Source organism: Globicephala melas, chromosome 13 (assembly GCF_963455315.2).
Source record: "Globicephala melas chromosome 13, mGloMel1.2, whole genome shotgun sequence".
NCBI lineage: Eukaryota > Metazoa > Chordata > Mammalia > Artiodactyla > Delphinidae > Globicephala > Globicephala melas.
Window position 1 is genome coordinate 6,772,697 of NC_083326.1, and position 14,448 is coordinate 6,787,144.

At 48.7% G+C, this 14,448-nt stretch overlaps 1 protein-coding gene across 2 annotated transcripts in view; it reads right to left on the bottom strand.

Moving 5' to 3' along the window:
* The window catches only part of MYO5B (myosin VB), a 388,804-nt gene extending 386,891 nt beyond the window's left edge, over positions 1-1,913 (bottom strand). For both annotated transcript variants that reach the window (XM_030867905.3, XM_030867909.3), the window contains exon 1: positions 1,675-1,913. In XM_030867905.3, the coding sequence (XP_030723765.1) occupies positions 1,675-1,701 (27 nt within the window). In that variant the 5' untranslated portion in view covers positions 1,702-1,913. The remainder of the gene's footprint in view (positions 1-1,674) is intronic.
* Between the last annotated feature and the right edge of the window lie 12,535 nt (positions 1,914-14,448).

A 14,448-nucleotide genomic window follows, 5' to 3' on the forward strand; every position in this document is an offset into this window, starting at 1 on the left:
TAATACAGCAATTAGTTACTGTCTGATAAGGTACTTTATGATATATTGCAGGTATACTGAGAGTGCACTCAGTATACTTTGTGCACTTCAGTGTGACAAAGCTTCCCTGCCTCGCTGGTTTCCAGCCTCCCGTTGAGGTTCCGGATAACTGCTTCAGGGAAACAACTTCGAGAGCTCCTCCCAAGACTCCCACGGGTAAACAGGATAGGGTGCTCTTCCAAAGCCAGAAACGCCACAGTTTTCACCCCTGGCTCGAACCTCACATCCTTTCCTCCCAGAAGCTGTCTTTCATCAGCGGTCGCTGCCAGGGGACCTGGTGGGGGCGGAGCAGGTACACCAGGTTATGGTGACCCCGCCCCCAGCCAGGTTACACCCTCCACTGCCACCTCGCGTCTTCCCGCCTCGGCCCTGTCCCGCTCCAGAAGGAAGAAGGGATTCGAAAATTCCTCAAACGAAAAGGGGTGGCCAGGCCACCCAGCTGAAGGGCTCGCCCACGCGCGGGGGCAGCTCTGAGCAGTCGCCAGGTGAGGATGCGTAAGTAGCTCTTCCTCCCCCGCCCAGACCTGTTGGCCCGGGCCCAAGTCCTGGGAATCACACATCCACAACCCACGAGCGCACCGCGCACCCCTCTGCAAACGAATCGGTGGGCACTAAGCACTGTCAAACGTGTCCCGGCCACAGAGAAGAAAAACCGGCGGACGAGGTGTACAGACATCCAAAACTTATTTTTTTTTAAGGGGGGAGGGGTAGCTTAAAGGCCCCTCACCCCTTCAACCGCCCCTCAATGCCAAATTGAAACCCGAGGGGGCCCGGGCGGCTGCAGCTCGGCTGTGGGCGCTTCGGGAAGCGGTGGCTGGTCTCTAACTTTAATCACAGCAACTGCTGCGGAAGCCGCGAGTCCTGCGGCCGCACCTGTTCCCGACTCTAAGGAAGGAGCCCTGCGCATCCATTCTGACCTTGAGGACATCCTGGAAATCCACACTCCACCCCCGAGTCAGCATTACTCCGACCCCCTCCCGCAATGACTGAAGCCCACCGAGTGCCCACCCAGAGGGGCCGCCTCAAAATGCCCACCCGCGGCAAAGTAAGAATGTGCTTCCCTGGGCTCTCTCCAGATCCCTCGAGCATCCTTAACCCACTGCTTACCCACCCAAGAGCCGCCGCGCCCCTCACAGCAGGTTGAGTCCCCTTCTCTCCCCACCCCCAAATTGAGGAATACCCCACCCCCAAGTTCAGGGTTCCCCCTCGTTGGCACTCGAGAGGGTCGCCCTCGGGAGCTCACGCTGCAGAGCACCGAGGTGGGGTCCACGAGCAGGCGACCACCGCGGGGGGCGGTCCCCGCCCCCTAGGCTCCGAGCTGGCGGGGGCACCCCCTCAGTTCGGGGACCTCAGCCGGACGGAGCCGGGACGAGGACAGAGACGGCAGAGCGTCGGGGAGCGGGGGACAGCCCTGGCCGGGGCGGGAGCCGCGGGCGGTCACCGCGGGGCGCTCCCGGAACAGCCAAACTTTCTCCGCCACCCGAAGTTCGGGGCGCGGAGGCGGCGATGAGGGGGAGCGTGAGAGGCGTCCCCCGCCGCTCCCAGCCCCGCGGAGCCACAGGAGAAGGTGCCCCCGAGAGCCGCCCGCCCCGCAGCCCTCACCCGTACCCCGGGCCCGGCGCGGCCCGCACTCACCTGGCTGTAGAGCTCGCTGACCGACATGACCCCCGCGGGCCGGGCCGAGCCCGGACCCCGTGGCCAGCGGGCGGCCCTCGCTCGTGTCCCGGGGGCGGCGGGTCGCGGCTCCTCGCGGCCCCGGCGGCTCTCAGTCCACGGCCGGCCCGTCTGGCGCCATCTTCCCGGGCTGCCCGAGAGTTTCTCGGTTCTTTTCTCTCTTCCCCGACCTGCCCCGCCGGCTTCCTGGAGGCGCCGCGGCCGGCTCGCTCTCGGCCCGCGCGACCTTTACTCCCGCGGCGGCGGCGGCGCAGCGGCGGCCGGGCGGGCGGGCGGGGGAGAGGCCGCGCGGCGCCGCTCCCCGCTCAGGTATGGGAGGCGGCGCGGGAGCAAGAGGGCGGGCGCGCGTCCCAGGCGGCTGCCGGTGCGCCGCCGCCGCCGCCTTTGAGCCCTGCGGGGGCCGGGCCGGCCGCGCCTCCCGCGCCCCGCGCCGCAGCGGGGTCCTCCCGGCCAGGGGCGGGGCCGCGCGAGGAGCGGACGCCGTCCGCCCCCTGCTGGACACCGGGCTCTCGCGGGACAGGTGCGCGCCGGCTGCCGACACCTGCCGCGCGGCGCCCCCTCTCTGCGCAGACTGCGCTCTGGGAGGCTGGGCGGGGACCCATTGGAGACCAGAGAAAAAGAGGAGGAAGCACCAGAGAAGGGAGAAGAGGAATGAAAAGGAGAGATGCCTGCGGCCGAAAGGCTCCATACATTTTTCTCTGGGTTTTACGTGGGCATTAACATTTTCATTATTAAAATTCAGTTATGTGTAGACTGTTACTAAGGCGTTTTGGATATACTAAAGATTGTCTCCGCCAAACAGCTCCCTGCTCTGAAATCCTGATCAGAACGTGGGAGTCGTAACTCTTCTCCACTTTGCGGGTTTCACCCACAGCTTCCAGCTAGGCTCCTGGCCGCCCCCATCAGAAAATTGTTTGCTTTTCTGGGAAACCTCACATTTTCTCCCCTCTCTCACGCACACTCTCAATCCCTCGGTCGCTCCCTATCTCATTTACTTTTGTCGCTTCTGCCAGTGACGCTTGGCAGCTTCACTCCCTCTTCCACTTCCAACAAAAAGTAGAAATTTCAGCCAAAAAGGAAAATAATTGGCAGGAGTCAGTAAAGGGAGAGCAGGAGCTGTAGGAGGAGGCACGGTCTTTTGAGGTGGCATTTGTACCTGAATGAGGGATGGCCTCTGAAAGTGGTTCTCAGTCAGAGCATCCATCTCTACAGTTGTTCCGGAGCTCCACTCCCGGGAAGGTGATCCTTAGACTCATCCCATTTAAGACCTTCCCACTTGGAAGGTAGGATCCCCATTTAACCCACCTGCCACCCTCTCAACCATGCCTCCTCGGTGAGAATCACCTGGGGAGCTTTAACAGTTCCAAGGAAGGGACCCCCACCCTGAGGAACTCCAATTCACTGGTGAAGGGTGGGACCCCAGTATCTGATTTTTTTAAGTTCCTCCATAACTCTAAAGGATTGTGCTTCCAGTGTTGACAAATGCAGTGACCAAAGCTTGGGCAACTCTTCTTGGATCTCAAAGGGAGCTCTTCATATCACTGGCAAGAGCAGAAAGGATTCCATCATGTCTCTCTCCCTCAAAAATCTGTCTGCGTAGTTTCCTTCCCTATATTCTGATAATTCTTGAAGTGTGGCCCCCAGGGCCATCAGCAACACGTGGGAGCTTTTTAGAAAGACAAAATATGGGGCCTCACTGCAGACCTACTCAATCAGAAGGGCTGGAGGTGGGGCTCAGCACAGGGTGTCTTCACACCTCCTGGGGGAATTCTTCCCTCTCAGACTAAGAAAGACTCCTCGCTAAGGCTCATCCCGCACCTCAGCTCCAGATCCCCTTGCCTTCACCACCGTGCTCCATCATGGTCCCATTTCTCCACCAGCAACTCTCTCTCTCAGCTGGCTCTTGACTTTTCCTCTGTTCTCCTTTCTGGCTTAATTGTTGAAGTGGTAGCTTTTACTGCCCAGTCCCACGAAATTCACTGGTTCTCAACACCTTCTGCACATTGGAATCACATTTACAAAGACAAATGCCTGGCTCCCACTCCCAGAAATTCTGATTTAATTTGCCTGGGATGCTGCCTGGGCAAAGGGATTTTTTTAAGAGTTTTCAGGTGGTTCTAATGACAGTCAAGGTTAAGAGTCACTGCTTTAATTCCTTCCTAAGCCGCTCCCTCTCAGCCCCCTCCTATTGAAATTGCCTTCTCCCTCTGAAGCATGGGGTGGTAACTGACTCTCCCCACACTGTTGTCCACCCCTGTCCTCTCATTTTATCTCCTCTTGTTTTCCCAGCCTCGCTAACCACACCTTCTGCTTTCTCTTCCTGGTTCCTGAGTAAAACTGTGGCCTATTTCCCAGATCTCACCTTTCTTCTCAGCCATGCCCCCCTATCTCACCTCTTACTGCAATGTTAACTCCTAAATCCAATTCTAACCTTTAGACCCACCTTTCCACCTGCCAGAGAGGCAATGTTAGCGATCCCGCTAGGCCCTCGGACCAACCTGCGACTCGTGTTACCATCCTTTCTTCCCACCCCCAACCCAGTTCCAACTTTCTGGCTTCCATCATACCTGGCACAAATTAAAAGCTGAATTCATGCTGACTGAGCTGAATCACATCCTTGAGGAGCATATTACTCTTGGCCAGAGCTTTGTGGATTTCTAACCCCACAATCAGATCTGGGCTTTCCCTCCTTTGAATAATAATAAAGACATTTTGAAAACTTACTCTGTGCCAGGAAACTTGCCAAGTGCTTTACTTCTGTGATCTTGTCTGAGCCTCAGAGCAACCCTTTAAAGGAGGTTTGGACATTAACTCTGACAGATGAGCAAAGTGAGGCTGGGGGGTGGGGGGAGAGATGTTCTAGGTCAGAGAGCCAGTATTCAACCCAACTCTATCCCACTCTAGAGCCTAAGCACTTGCCAGTGGTTCCCAAACATTAATGGGTATCAGGATGAAAGGGATGGCCAGGGGATGCTATTCCAGTTGGTCCACATGTGGACCATGAGTCCTCATGTTTAATAAGTACCCCAGGCGGTATAGAGCCCATACTTTAAGAAACACTGCTCTATGCTCCATGGTGTCTCAAAGTAAAGAGAAGACATCCATTGGGAGTGCCTTGGTCTCCTTCCTCCTCCTTCCTGATGGGGCGTTCCATCATATACAAATGAGGAAGAACTCTGAACTTCCAAAGCATTCATCTGCACTTAAGAAGCTCCCCTCACTGCACCCTGTGTTATGTCTGTGCTAATATCCCTGGCTCCTCCTCAACACTAGGCGCTCAGAGCCTTGAAGGCAGGAACCACACGTGACCCATATTTGTATCCTCTGCACGTCCTAACACCATGCCTTGCACAAAATAGAACTCAAGAAATAGTAGGTGAACTGTGTGTTGGCTGGACCTAATGATTTGCTTATAGCCAATAAAACATAGCAAAGGTGATGATGGGACATCACTTCCATGATTAGGTTATATGACTGTGACTTTTGTCTTGCTGGAATTTTCTCTGGCTCTTCTCATATGCTTGCTCTGATGAAGCAAGCTGACATATTGTGAGCTGCCCTATGGAGCGACCCATGTGGCAAGAAACTAAGGGTGGCCTCAGACCCTCGAGAAACTGAATTCTTCTAATAGCTAAGTGAGTGAGCTTGGAAGCAGATTCTGCACTAGTCAAGTCTTCAGATTCGACTTGAAGAACCACAGCCCCAGCTGACACTTTGAGGGCAGCCACGTGATACACCCAGAAGCAGAGGATCCAGAAAAGCTGTGTCTAAATTAAACTGTGAGATAATAAATGTGTGTTGTTTGAAGCCACTAAGTTTGGGGGTAATTTGTTATGCAGCAATAGATGACTAATAAAATCACATACAAAAAGCGTCCTGTGATGACTGAGTCACTAGCAACTTCAACCTAGCAATTGTTCTCCTGCCCTTCATGGTAGGTTGGTTTCCCAAATGCTCTTACCTGCTAAGGCAGCATCTTCAAACTGGGGTTTGTGGTCCACGGGTGTATGCCAAGCCTTTTCAAGGAGTTGTTAGTCCGTAGTTTGTTTTAAGAAAATCAATTTCCAGATCCTAAGTGTCCATATCTAGTGGCAACTCTAAACACGACTTTGCCAGAAAACAAGCCTGAGTCCGGGGGCTCATCTCCGATGGCCCTTCTCACTTCTTCTCCCACTTTGCAGAAGAAAACACATTTCTCAATCCTCCTGGATAGTAGTGTGGTTCTTTCCTTGGGAAGCAAAAGCCTTCGGGGCACCAAACAAAGGACAATTGGAAAACTCCCTTGTTGACACTGACTCTGATGAAGGGACCACACATTCTCTTCAGGTTAGGTGGTTTCCAATTCTGTTATCACAAAATTGAAGGAGGAACTAAGCCATTGTCACCTGACAGTTTATTAAAGATAACCTTTTGCGCTTCCCTGGTGGCCCAGTGTTTGAGAGTCCGCCTGCCGATGCAGGGGACACGGGTTCGTGCCACGGTCCGGGAAGATCCCACATGCTGCGGAGTGGCTGGGCCCGTGAGCCATGGCCGCTGAGCCTGCGCGTCCGGAGCCTGTGCTCCGCAACGGGAGAGGCCACAACAGTGAGAGGCCCGCGTAACGCAAAAAAAAAAAAAAAAAAAAAGATAACCTTTTGATGGATCACCATGTGATTTTTGGCAACTCAGAAGGAATTCAAAGAATTAAGGGACCTGTTCTAACAAAAGTTTCTTTACCATCTACTTTTTTATGTAAGCAAATATATAACACTTATGTCTATAACAAAAATACAAATAGATTTTTGAAATTGTATAATAATAGCATTTGTGATGATTCATTTCAGAATAATTTTAATACTTGACCACTGCAAATTTTAAAAATATATTAATTTATATACATATTTTTGTTATAGATAAGTATTATCTGGTGGTTATTAAAGGAGTTTCTAGCATTAAAAAATGTAGGATAAAATTCTGTGGGGAAAGTGGAACAGAATTCCAGGCTCAAGGGAAAAAAAATGAATGATTTAAAGAATTTGTGTGGTTTTTAAATGGGCAGTGGAGGGTATCAAATTGTTATAGCAGTTAGAGTCCATTGGGTTCACTTGATATAAGTTTTATTTTAAGCTGACAATATTTACAATATGCCAGAAATTACATATTTTCCAACTATTTAAACATTAAAAATGTTAGTTATTAACCTAAAAATGTGTGACGACATACATGGTTTTTCAAAATTCCTTTAGAGAATTTGAGAACAAGAAAGTCTGAAGCCCATGGAGCGAAGGGCATCTGCTTCCGCGACCTCCCAAATTAGATCTTTATTAGAAATTCAGGATTTAAAATAGTGTTAAGAACCTGACGCTGTGGAACACTTTCACCTTTGCAGTTCATTCAATGATCATCTCCGAGTCCCTCTTAGGGCAAAGCAGACTTATTTTTCACCTTTTCTGAGTTAGCACTCAGCCTGTGTGCAGATTTAAGCCATGACTTCTGTCACTGTTTGTCAGGGAGAGACAGTGACATAGACCCCAGCCTGGATTTCCCACCGGCCACTCCTCTGTGGGATGCAGGTGGGGGGTGATGAGGGCAGAAGCCGTGACACATGAGGATGGTTGAAGACCACTGGGTTGGTTTGATTTGGGTAAGAAAAGACTCTGGGCGCTGAGGACTGGTGAGAGATTCGGACATCAAAACTATTTTCAAACACTTGAAAATCTGTCATGTGAAAGAGGGATTAGGCTGGGTCTGGTTACTGGAGGCCAGACCACAGGGAGGAAGTGTCTGGGTGATAGATATTGCACAACCATGAAGAACAACTTCTAATAAAGACTGTCTAAGAGAGGCATCTCATGGAAAAGTGAGCTTGCTGTCCCTGGGGGAATTCAAGCAGAGGCTGGATTATCACTGCCAAGGATGCTGTAGATTCTGCCACTGGGTGGGGGTGAGCTGTACCACCCCTGGGAGTCAATGGCTGTGCCCTTGTGGCTGCCCTCCATACACCTGGCTCACGACATCAAACAAAGTTTAGAGCTATTGTCACAAATGCTGTATTGATAACCTCAAGCAAAGAAAACCCCCCTGTCAAAGCTTGCTCCGTGGGAAGATTTGATAGCAATGCTTTACAACTCAGTGAGACCGAATTAGGGGGGTTTCATTTAAAGCTTGACTTTAATCCTAAATGGAATGAAAGGCTTTGCTTCCTACTGGGCATCCTGACTCTGCCGCAAAAGGGTTGGGTTCTTTTCTTGGGGGAAGTGGGAGAGAAAAGAGTGGAGTTTACACTTTCCCAGAATCTCCAAAACTTCTGGTCATGGAAGCTCTTCCAAGACCCAAGGGCTATTGAGTAAATAACTGTAATGACCCTCCCACTCCCTCCCCCCCACCCCCCTCCAGAATGGAGTGACCAATCTACTGGAGTTTGGATGGAGAGGAAACAGGAGAAAAATGAGGTGGTGTGGCTCTGAGTAAACACAATGTAAACAGCTGCATGCCCACAGGCTATGACCCCCCCCTAAAGTAACCCTGAGACTCTAGTCCTCCAATCACTGCTCATCTCACTGTCACTTGCTCTCCAGTAAGCAGCTGCAGGATCCCTTTCCGGAGGATTCCCAGGGACACGTATAGTTTAGCCCTAGCATCTTGCGCCCTCTTCTGGACACTTTCCCCAACGGCTAGTTTTATTTTTGCTTTTTCTCTCATTTTCAATATTCCATAATTTTCTGATCTTCCAAAGTCATAACTGGAAGAGCCTTAAAGAGATCAATATCCAACCTTCTCATTTTACAAATGAAAAAACTGAGGCTCCCAGAGGAGACAGACCTGCCCAAAGTCACACTGCTGATTGGTGGCTGAGCTGCTCTTAGCCTGGACATTTCTGGGAAGAACTAGGAAGTGGATAGGGGTTCACGAGTCCTGCTTGAGTAGCAGAGAATTTCACTCACAATCTCTACCCACTTGCCTTCAAAGCATACCCTTCACCCCCTCTCGCCCGTTAATAAAATTGAACCATTAAACCGAGATCTCACTGTGGGGCTCAAGTTTCTGTCTGATTCCAGATGAGACTTTCTCCTGTTCTGAGATTGAGAGGGAATCAGAACCAGAGGGTGGGCTGAGGATAGATATCAGGGTTTGTATTAATTACACAACCCTGTAAATTAATAAAAACTGCTTGGAATATGCTGTCTGCTTCCAAATTCTACCCATCCTTTAAGACAATGATTCTTGGGCTTGGCTACACGCTAGAATCACCTAGGGATCACTTCAAAAGGGATGATTCCTGTATCTCATCCCAGAATCTCCAGCTGAGGTCTTTACACTCCCAGGTCATTCTAAAGCAGAGCTACTAAACCTCTGCTTGTGGTCTTATCCCCTGTCCCACCTTCTCCATGAAGCCTTCCTCCACTGCATGGATACACTGTATATGTTTCTATTCTATTTGGTACCTGGGATTGACAATATACTTTGAAATGCTTCAGTACATGTACTTATTTTGCATTTTAATTCTAGGAGTAGCCAGGTAATATGCTATCAAGAATTTACATGGCAGGGTTTGGTCAGCTGGCATATCAGAAAAAGCCACATCCCATACACAGCCTACAGGTTCTTCTGCTATTCATATCTGGATCAGTAACCAAGTCTTGGCTAATCAGCACACCAATGTCCAAATGAGTTGTTATAGGTTATCTCCCAGGAGCTGATCAAGGACCAGTCCTTTCTTTGGGATGTGTAGGGTTTGAGCACCCCGAGCCTGCTGACTTAACCCTTTACTATAACAATCCCCTAAACAGAATATACTCTTTTACTTAATCTGGCTTTAATGAAGCAAACTTATCACTAATAGTTTCAAAATCTACCTCTGGAGAAAAAATGAACCATTAAAGAAATACATTAAAACATGTATATAGGGACACACATTTTTCCTTTGGCCTCAGGCTCTAATCTGGCCCAGCCCAGCACTGTCAGACCTTTATTTAAAATGTTGAAATTTCATTCCTCATGGATTTTTGGCATGCATTTTGATTTTTACAAATATTATTTATCATGATTACCGAGTTTTTGGTGCCCCTTATGTTTTGCACCCAAGGCTAGTGCCTCACTCACCACACCCTAGTCCTGGTCCCCCAACAATCAAGGCTGTTGCTTCTCATTTTTCTTTCTTTCTTTTTTTTTTTTTGGCATCCATATTCCATTGATTTTAATACTTTTTCATCACATTATAGAATTATAAGACTGGGATGTAATGGGCAAACTATTATAGTAGCATAGAAAATCTACTGTTTCTTCTTTTTCTTTTTTTATATTCATTTTAAAAAAATTTTTATTTTATATTGGAGTATAGTTGATTAACAATGTTGTGTTAGTTTCAGGTGTACAGCCAAGTGATTCAGTTATACATTTACATATATCTATTCTTTTTCAAATTCTTTTCCCATTTAGGTTATTACAGAATATTGAGCAGAGTTCCCTGTGCTATACAGTAGGTCCTTGTTGGTTATCTGTTTTAAATGTTGTTGCTTCTCATTTTTCTAACCTCAAATAACACCGAATCTGAAAGGCTTCCCTCATCACCCAGCCTATGATAGCACCCTCCTGTTTCGTTTAATCACTTCACACTCTGAAACTGCCTTATTCATATTCTTATTATTTTCTGTCTATCCTTTCCTCCCAACTAATATAAGCTTCATAAAAGAAGAAACTGTGTCCATCTCATTCACTGCTGAACTCCCAGACTTCAGAAGAGTGTCCCTCGCATAGTAGATGCTCAATAAATGTTAGTTGCTTTGAGCCTCTGCCTGGGGACTGAAGCATTTTTGTCAGGGTGGACACAAAAAGTGGGCACCCAGGTGAGGTTCCCTCTATTATGACTGCCAAGCTGCCCTCTGTGGCTTGGGGAGGGAGGGGCGTCCAGTAGCTGAAAGGACCCACAGAGACAAATCCAGATGGAACATTAGACTCAAAGGAAGCCTCTAGCTATTTCCAATTTTACCAGTTTAACAAGAGCTGTTTACAGAGCACAGACAAGTTGCACTCCTGTCAGAGTGCAGAAAACACCTTTCATAGTCAAACTTCACATCATTCAAATTAGCTACATGTATACTCTCCAGCTTTGCAGAAAACACCCCTTTCCCACTACCTCTGAGCTTATTAAGAGATACTTTGGCCTGTGGTCTGTCCTGGGAAAATGATTCATCCTTTCCTGGTGGTGATTTGTGTTTCTAGGCACCTACTATTAAAATACAAACCTCTAAAGGAAAAGGCAGGAACAAGTCATCAGATGTGAAAGTTTGCATTTTAATGCCTGTGATTCTGAGTCTTGTGTTGCTTTCTGGCTCTTGCCCAGTCGTCATCACCATTCTTTCCGGACCCAGAGCCCTCATGGGGTGTGACCCCATCCTTCTCCTTCTGGCCTCCTGCTTGCCTCTGCACGCTTCCTAACGCACAAATCTCTCCTTCTGTCCCCTAGATCTGCCGGTGCACAACCCTCTGACAACTTCCTGTCTCACTCAAGGTACCAGCCAGGGTCCCCCTCGCAGTGGCCTTGGCTCTGCTCCTTCCCGCTCTGCTCCAGCTGCCTGCCCTGGCAAACCTCAAGGCCAGTCCCCCTTGGGTGCCTTTTCCATCTCCATGGTTTTCACCCCCTCACCTCCTCAGGGTTTCTCTCATGAGGTCTTCCTGTCTGTTTCATTTAAATCTGCACATCTCCTTGTCATTCCATATCCCACCCCCCCCCTTTATTTTTCTCTATGCCATTATCACAGTATAGCATATTATATTTTTCCATATTTATTTGTTTATTGTTTCCCCTCCCCCCCCCCTTGTGCGAATGTTAAGCTGTTTTATTCTCTTCTAGGGGCAGCCTCACTTAATTCTGGTTCTTTCCAACATGAAGAGGTAGTCTGGGTGATGTATTAGTTCCCTAGGGATGGCTGCCATGACAAAGAACCACAAATTGGGTGACTTAAAACCATGGAAATGTATTGCCTCACAGTTCTGGGGGCTAGAAGCCCCAAATCTAGGTGTCAGCAGGGCCATGACCCCTCTGAAGCCTGTAAGGGAGGACCCTTCCTTGCCTCTTCCACCTTCTGGTGGTTTCCCAGCAAAACCTGGCATCCTGGGCTTGCAGCTGTATCCCTCCAATCTCTGCCTTCACATGGCCTTCTCCCTAGTGTGTCTGTGTCCCTCTGTGTCCTTTCCTCTTTTTATAAGGATACCAGTCACATTGGATTAAAGGCCGACATACTCCAGTGTGACCCATCTTATCTAATCACACTTGCAGTGAACCGATTTCCAAATAAAGTCACATTTTGGTACTGGGGGGATTAGGACTTCAATGTATCATTTTTTGAAGGGAACAGAATTCATCCCATAAAAGGTGACATCTAAGGATGTCCTCGTCCAGTGGCTGTTCTGTCCCATCAAGACAAAGACATGGGGTTGGAGACAATGGCTTCCTTCTTGTCTTCACCATTTATTCCACAAGGATTTATAGGGCCAGGCATTTGCTATCACTGAGACAAAAAAGTGACAGGCAAGCCCCTCCCCCAAGGAGCACCCAGGCTCGTGACAGCACCGACTGAGCAGCGATCACACTGCCGGTGTTTTGGTCCTGTGCAAGCCCACACGTGAGAGGGGGCTCCTTCTCTCCATGGCCATCTGTCAGCAGCCACCTGCTGGCACCTCCCATAATATTTGCACCCCCAGCCTTGGCGGCTTTGCAGTGTGGGGAGGCATATCATTTGGGATTTCATCTTTATGCTCTAGCTAAAAGTTTACGGTCTACCTTCTCCTTCAACATGTGTTACTCCATAAATTAGGCTGTAAAATTCTCACGTACAGAGTTGTCTTTTGACTCAAGTGTTTTGCCACTCCTGCTTAAGTTGGTCTTAAAGCTTATTCCACAAGTGGCCGGGGAAATAACTGTCCAGCTCCTAGCTCCCCATTCCTCACAGCTACCACCAGCAGGCAAGCTCGGCCCTGGAGCTGCCACCAGTTTGAAGCCCAAGGTCAGTAAACTGTCCAACCCCGGTTCCAGCCATTGGGATGCTTCCTTGGAACTAAGCCTTGTCACGTTCTGGTTATAGGAACTGAATCCTCGTTTTGTCCTAGTGCCCTCATCTTTACCGAATTCCCTACATCACATCCTGGTTTTCCTGGGATGAGACTCAGCCTCACGCACCACAGTCTTCCCTTGATCTGTGACCCCATCCTTAAGCTCAGGTCTCAGGACTTTGTCCCAATATTTGCAGCAGTTCCCCCTGGATGCCTGGACTTGCCTACATCTTACTTCCAGATTCCCAATGCTGGGAGTCCCTCACCTGTCAGATCCCTGTGACCCACTGCTGGCACCCTCCCATACTCCCCGCTCCCCGCTGGGGGATCTGCTTGGCTTTTGGGTGAGTGGTTCTTAATCAGTGTCCCATGCCACACTGAGGCAGCACCGTGAACTGTCACTGTTGGGTCACCAAATTCCGATTATCATGTAAAATTGATGTTTGTTTGAAGAGACACGCTTTCGTGAACAGGATGCCATTTGCTGTGGTTGAGAGGTAAGAAATGAGCGAACACGTTTGCTGGCACGTTGCAGGCTGAGCGCGCGGACGGTGCAGTCAAGCGCTCTACCCCATGCCGGAGAGCGCGCAGCATGGGCTGGTCTGCGTGCTTTTACAGACACCTTGACACATCGTGTGGCTGCAGCAATGACTGTGTTGTAACTGCCGCCGACTTGTCTAGTTTTGTGTCTTTTGATCCTTTCAGATGTGTCAACAAATATTCTGGTATTAAAAGTATGACTTGAAACATACACAAAAATTTGAAGAACCCAGACAAAACTCTAATTTGAAAAGATGCATGCACGCCTATGTTCATAGCAGCACTATTTACAATAGCCAAGACATGGAAACAACCTAAACGTCTATCGACAGATGAATGGATAAAGAAGATGTGGTACATATATAGACAATGAATATTACTCAGCCATGAAAAAGAATGAAATAATGCCATTTGCAGCAGCATGGATGGACCTAGGGATATGATATCACTTATATGTGGAATCTAAAATATGACACAAATGAACATAACTATGAAGCAGAAAAAGACTCACAGACCTAGAGAACAGACTTGTGGTTGCCAAGGGGGAGAGGGTGGGGGAGGGAAGGATTGGGAAGCTGGAATTAGCAGATGCAAACTAGTATATATAGGATGGATAACCAACAAGGTCCTACTGTATAGCACAGGGAACTATATGCAATATCCTGTGATAAACCATAATGGAAAAGAATATGGAAAAGAATATGAAAAAGGATATATATGTATAACTGAATCACTGGGCTATACAGCAGAAATTAAACACAACATCGTAAATCAACTATACCTCAATAAACATTAAAGTTGAAGAAACATGACAGGGTCAGGTTCATCCTTCCCTTTTATAACATCCTCCCATCAATCAGCCCCTCCTCTTCTAAAGTTAATCAGTAGTGTGGATGGGAAAATTGCTGGCTGCTTGGCAATAATGGTCAAACATAGTAATGCACGTCTCCTTTGACGTAGAAATTCCATTTTAGGGATACACTTTCCTGATATGCTCATAAGTTCGTTCATGGCAGCATGATGTGAAATAACAAAAGACTGGAAGCCACCTGAATGCCCAGCTGCAGGAGTCTCCTGCTGGCATGAAGCTCTAAGGTTTGTCCATGGAGATATCGGTCCAAACCTGGGTGGTAGCCATCTCAGAGGTTTCTTTGCCAGAACGTT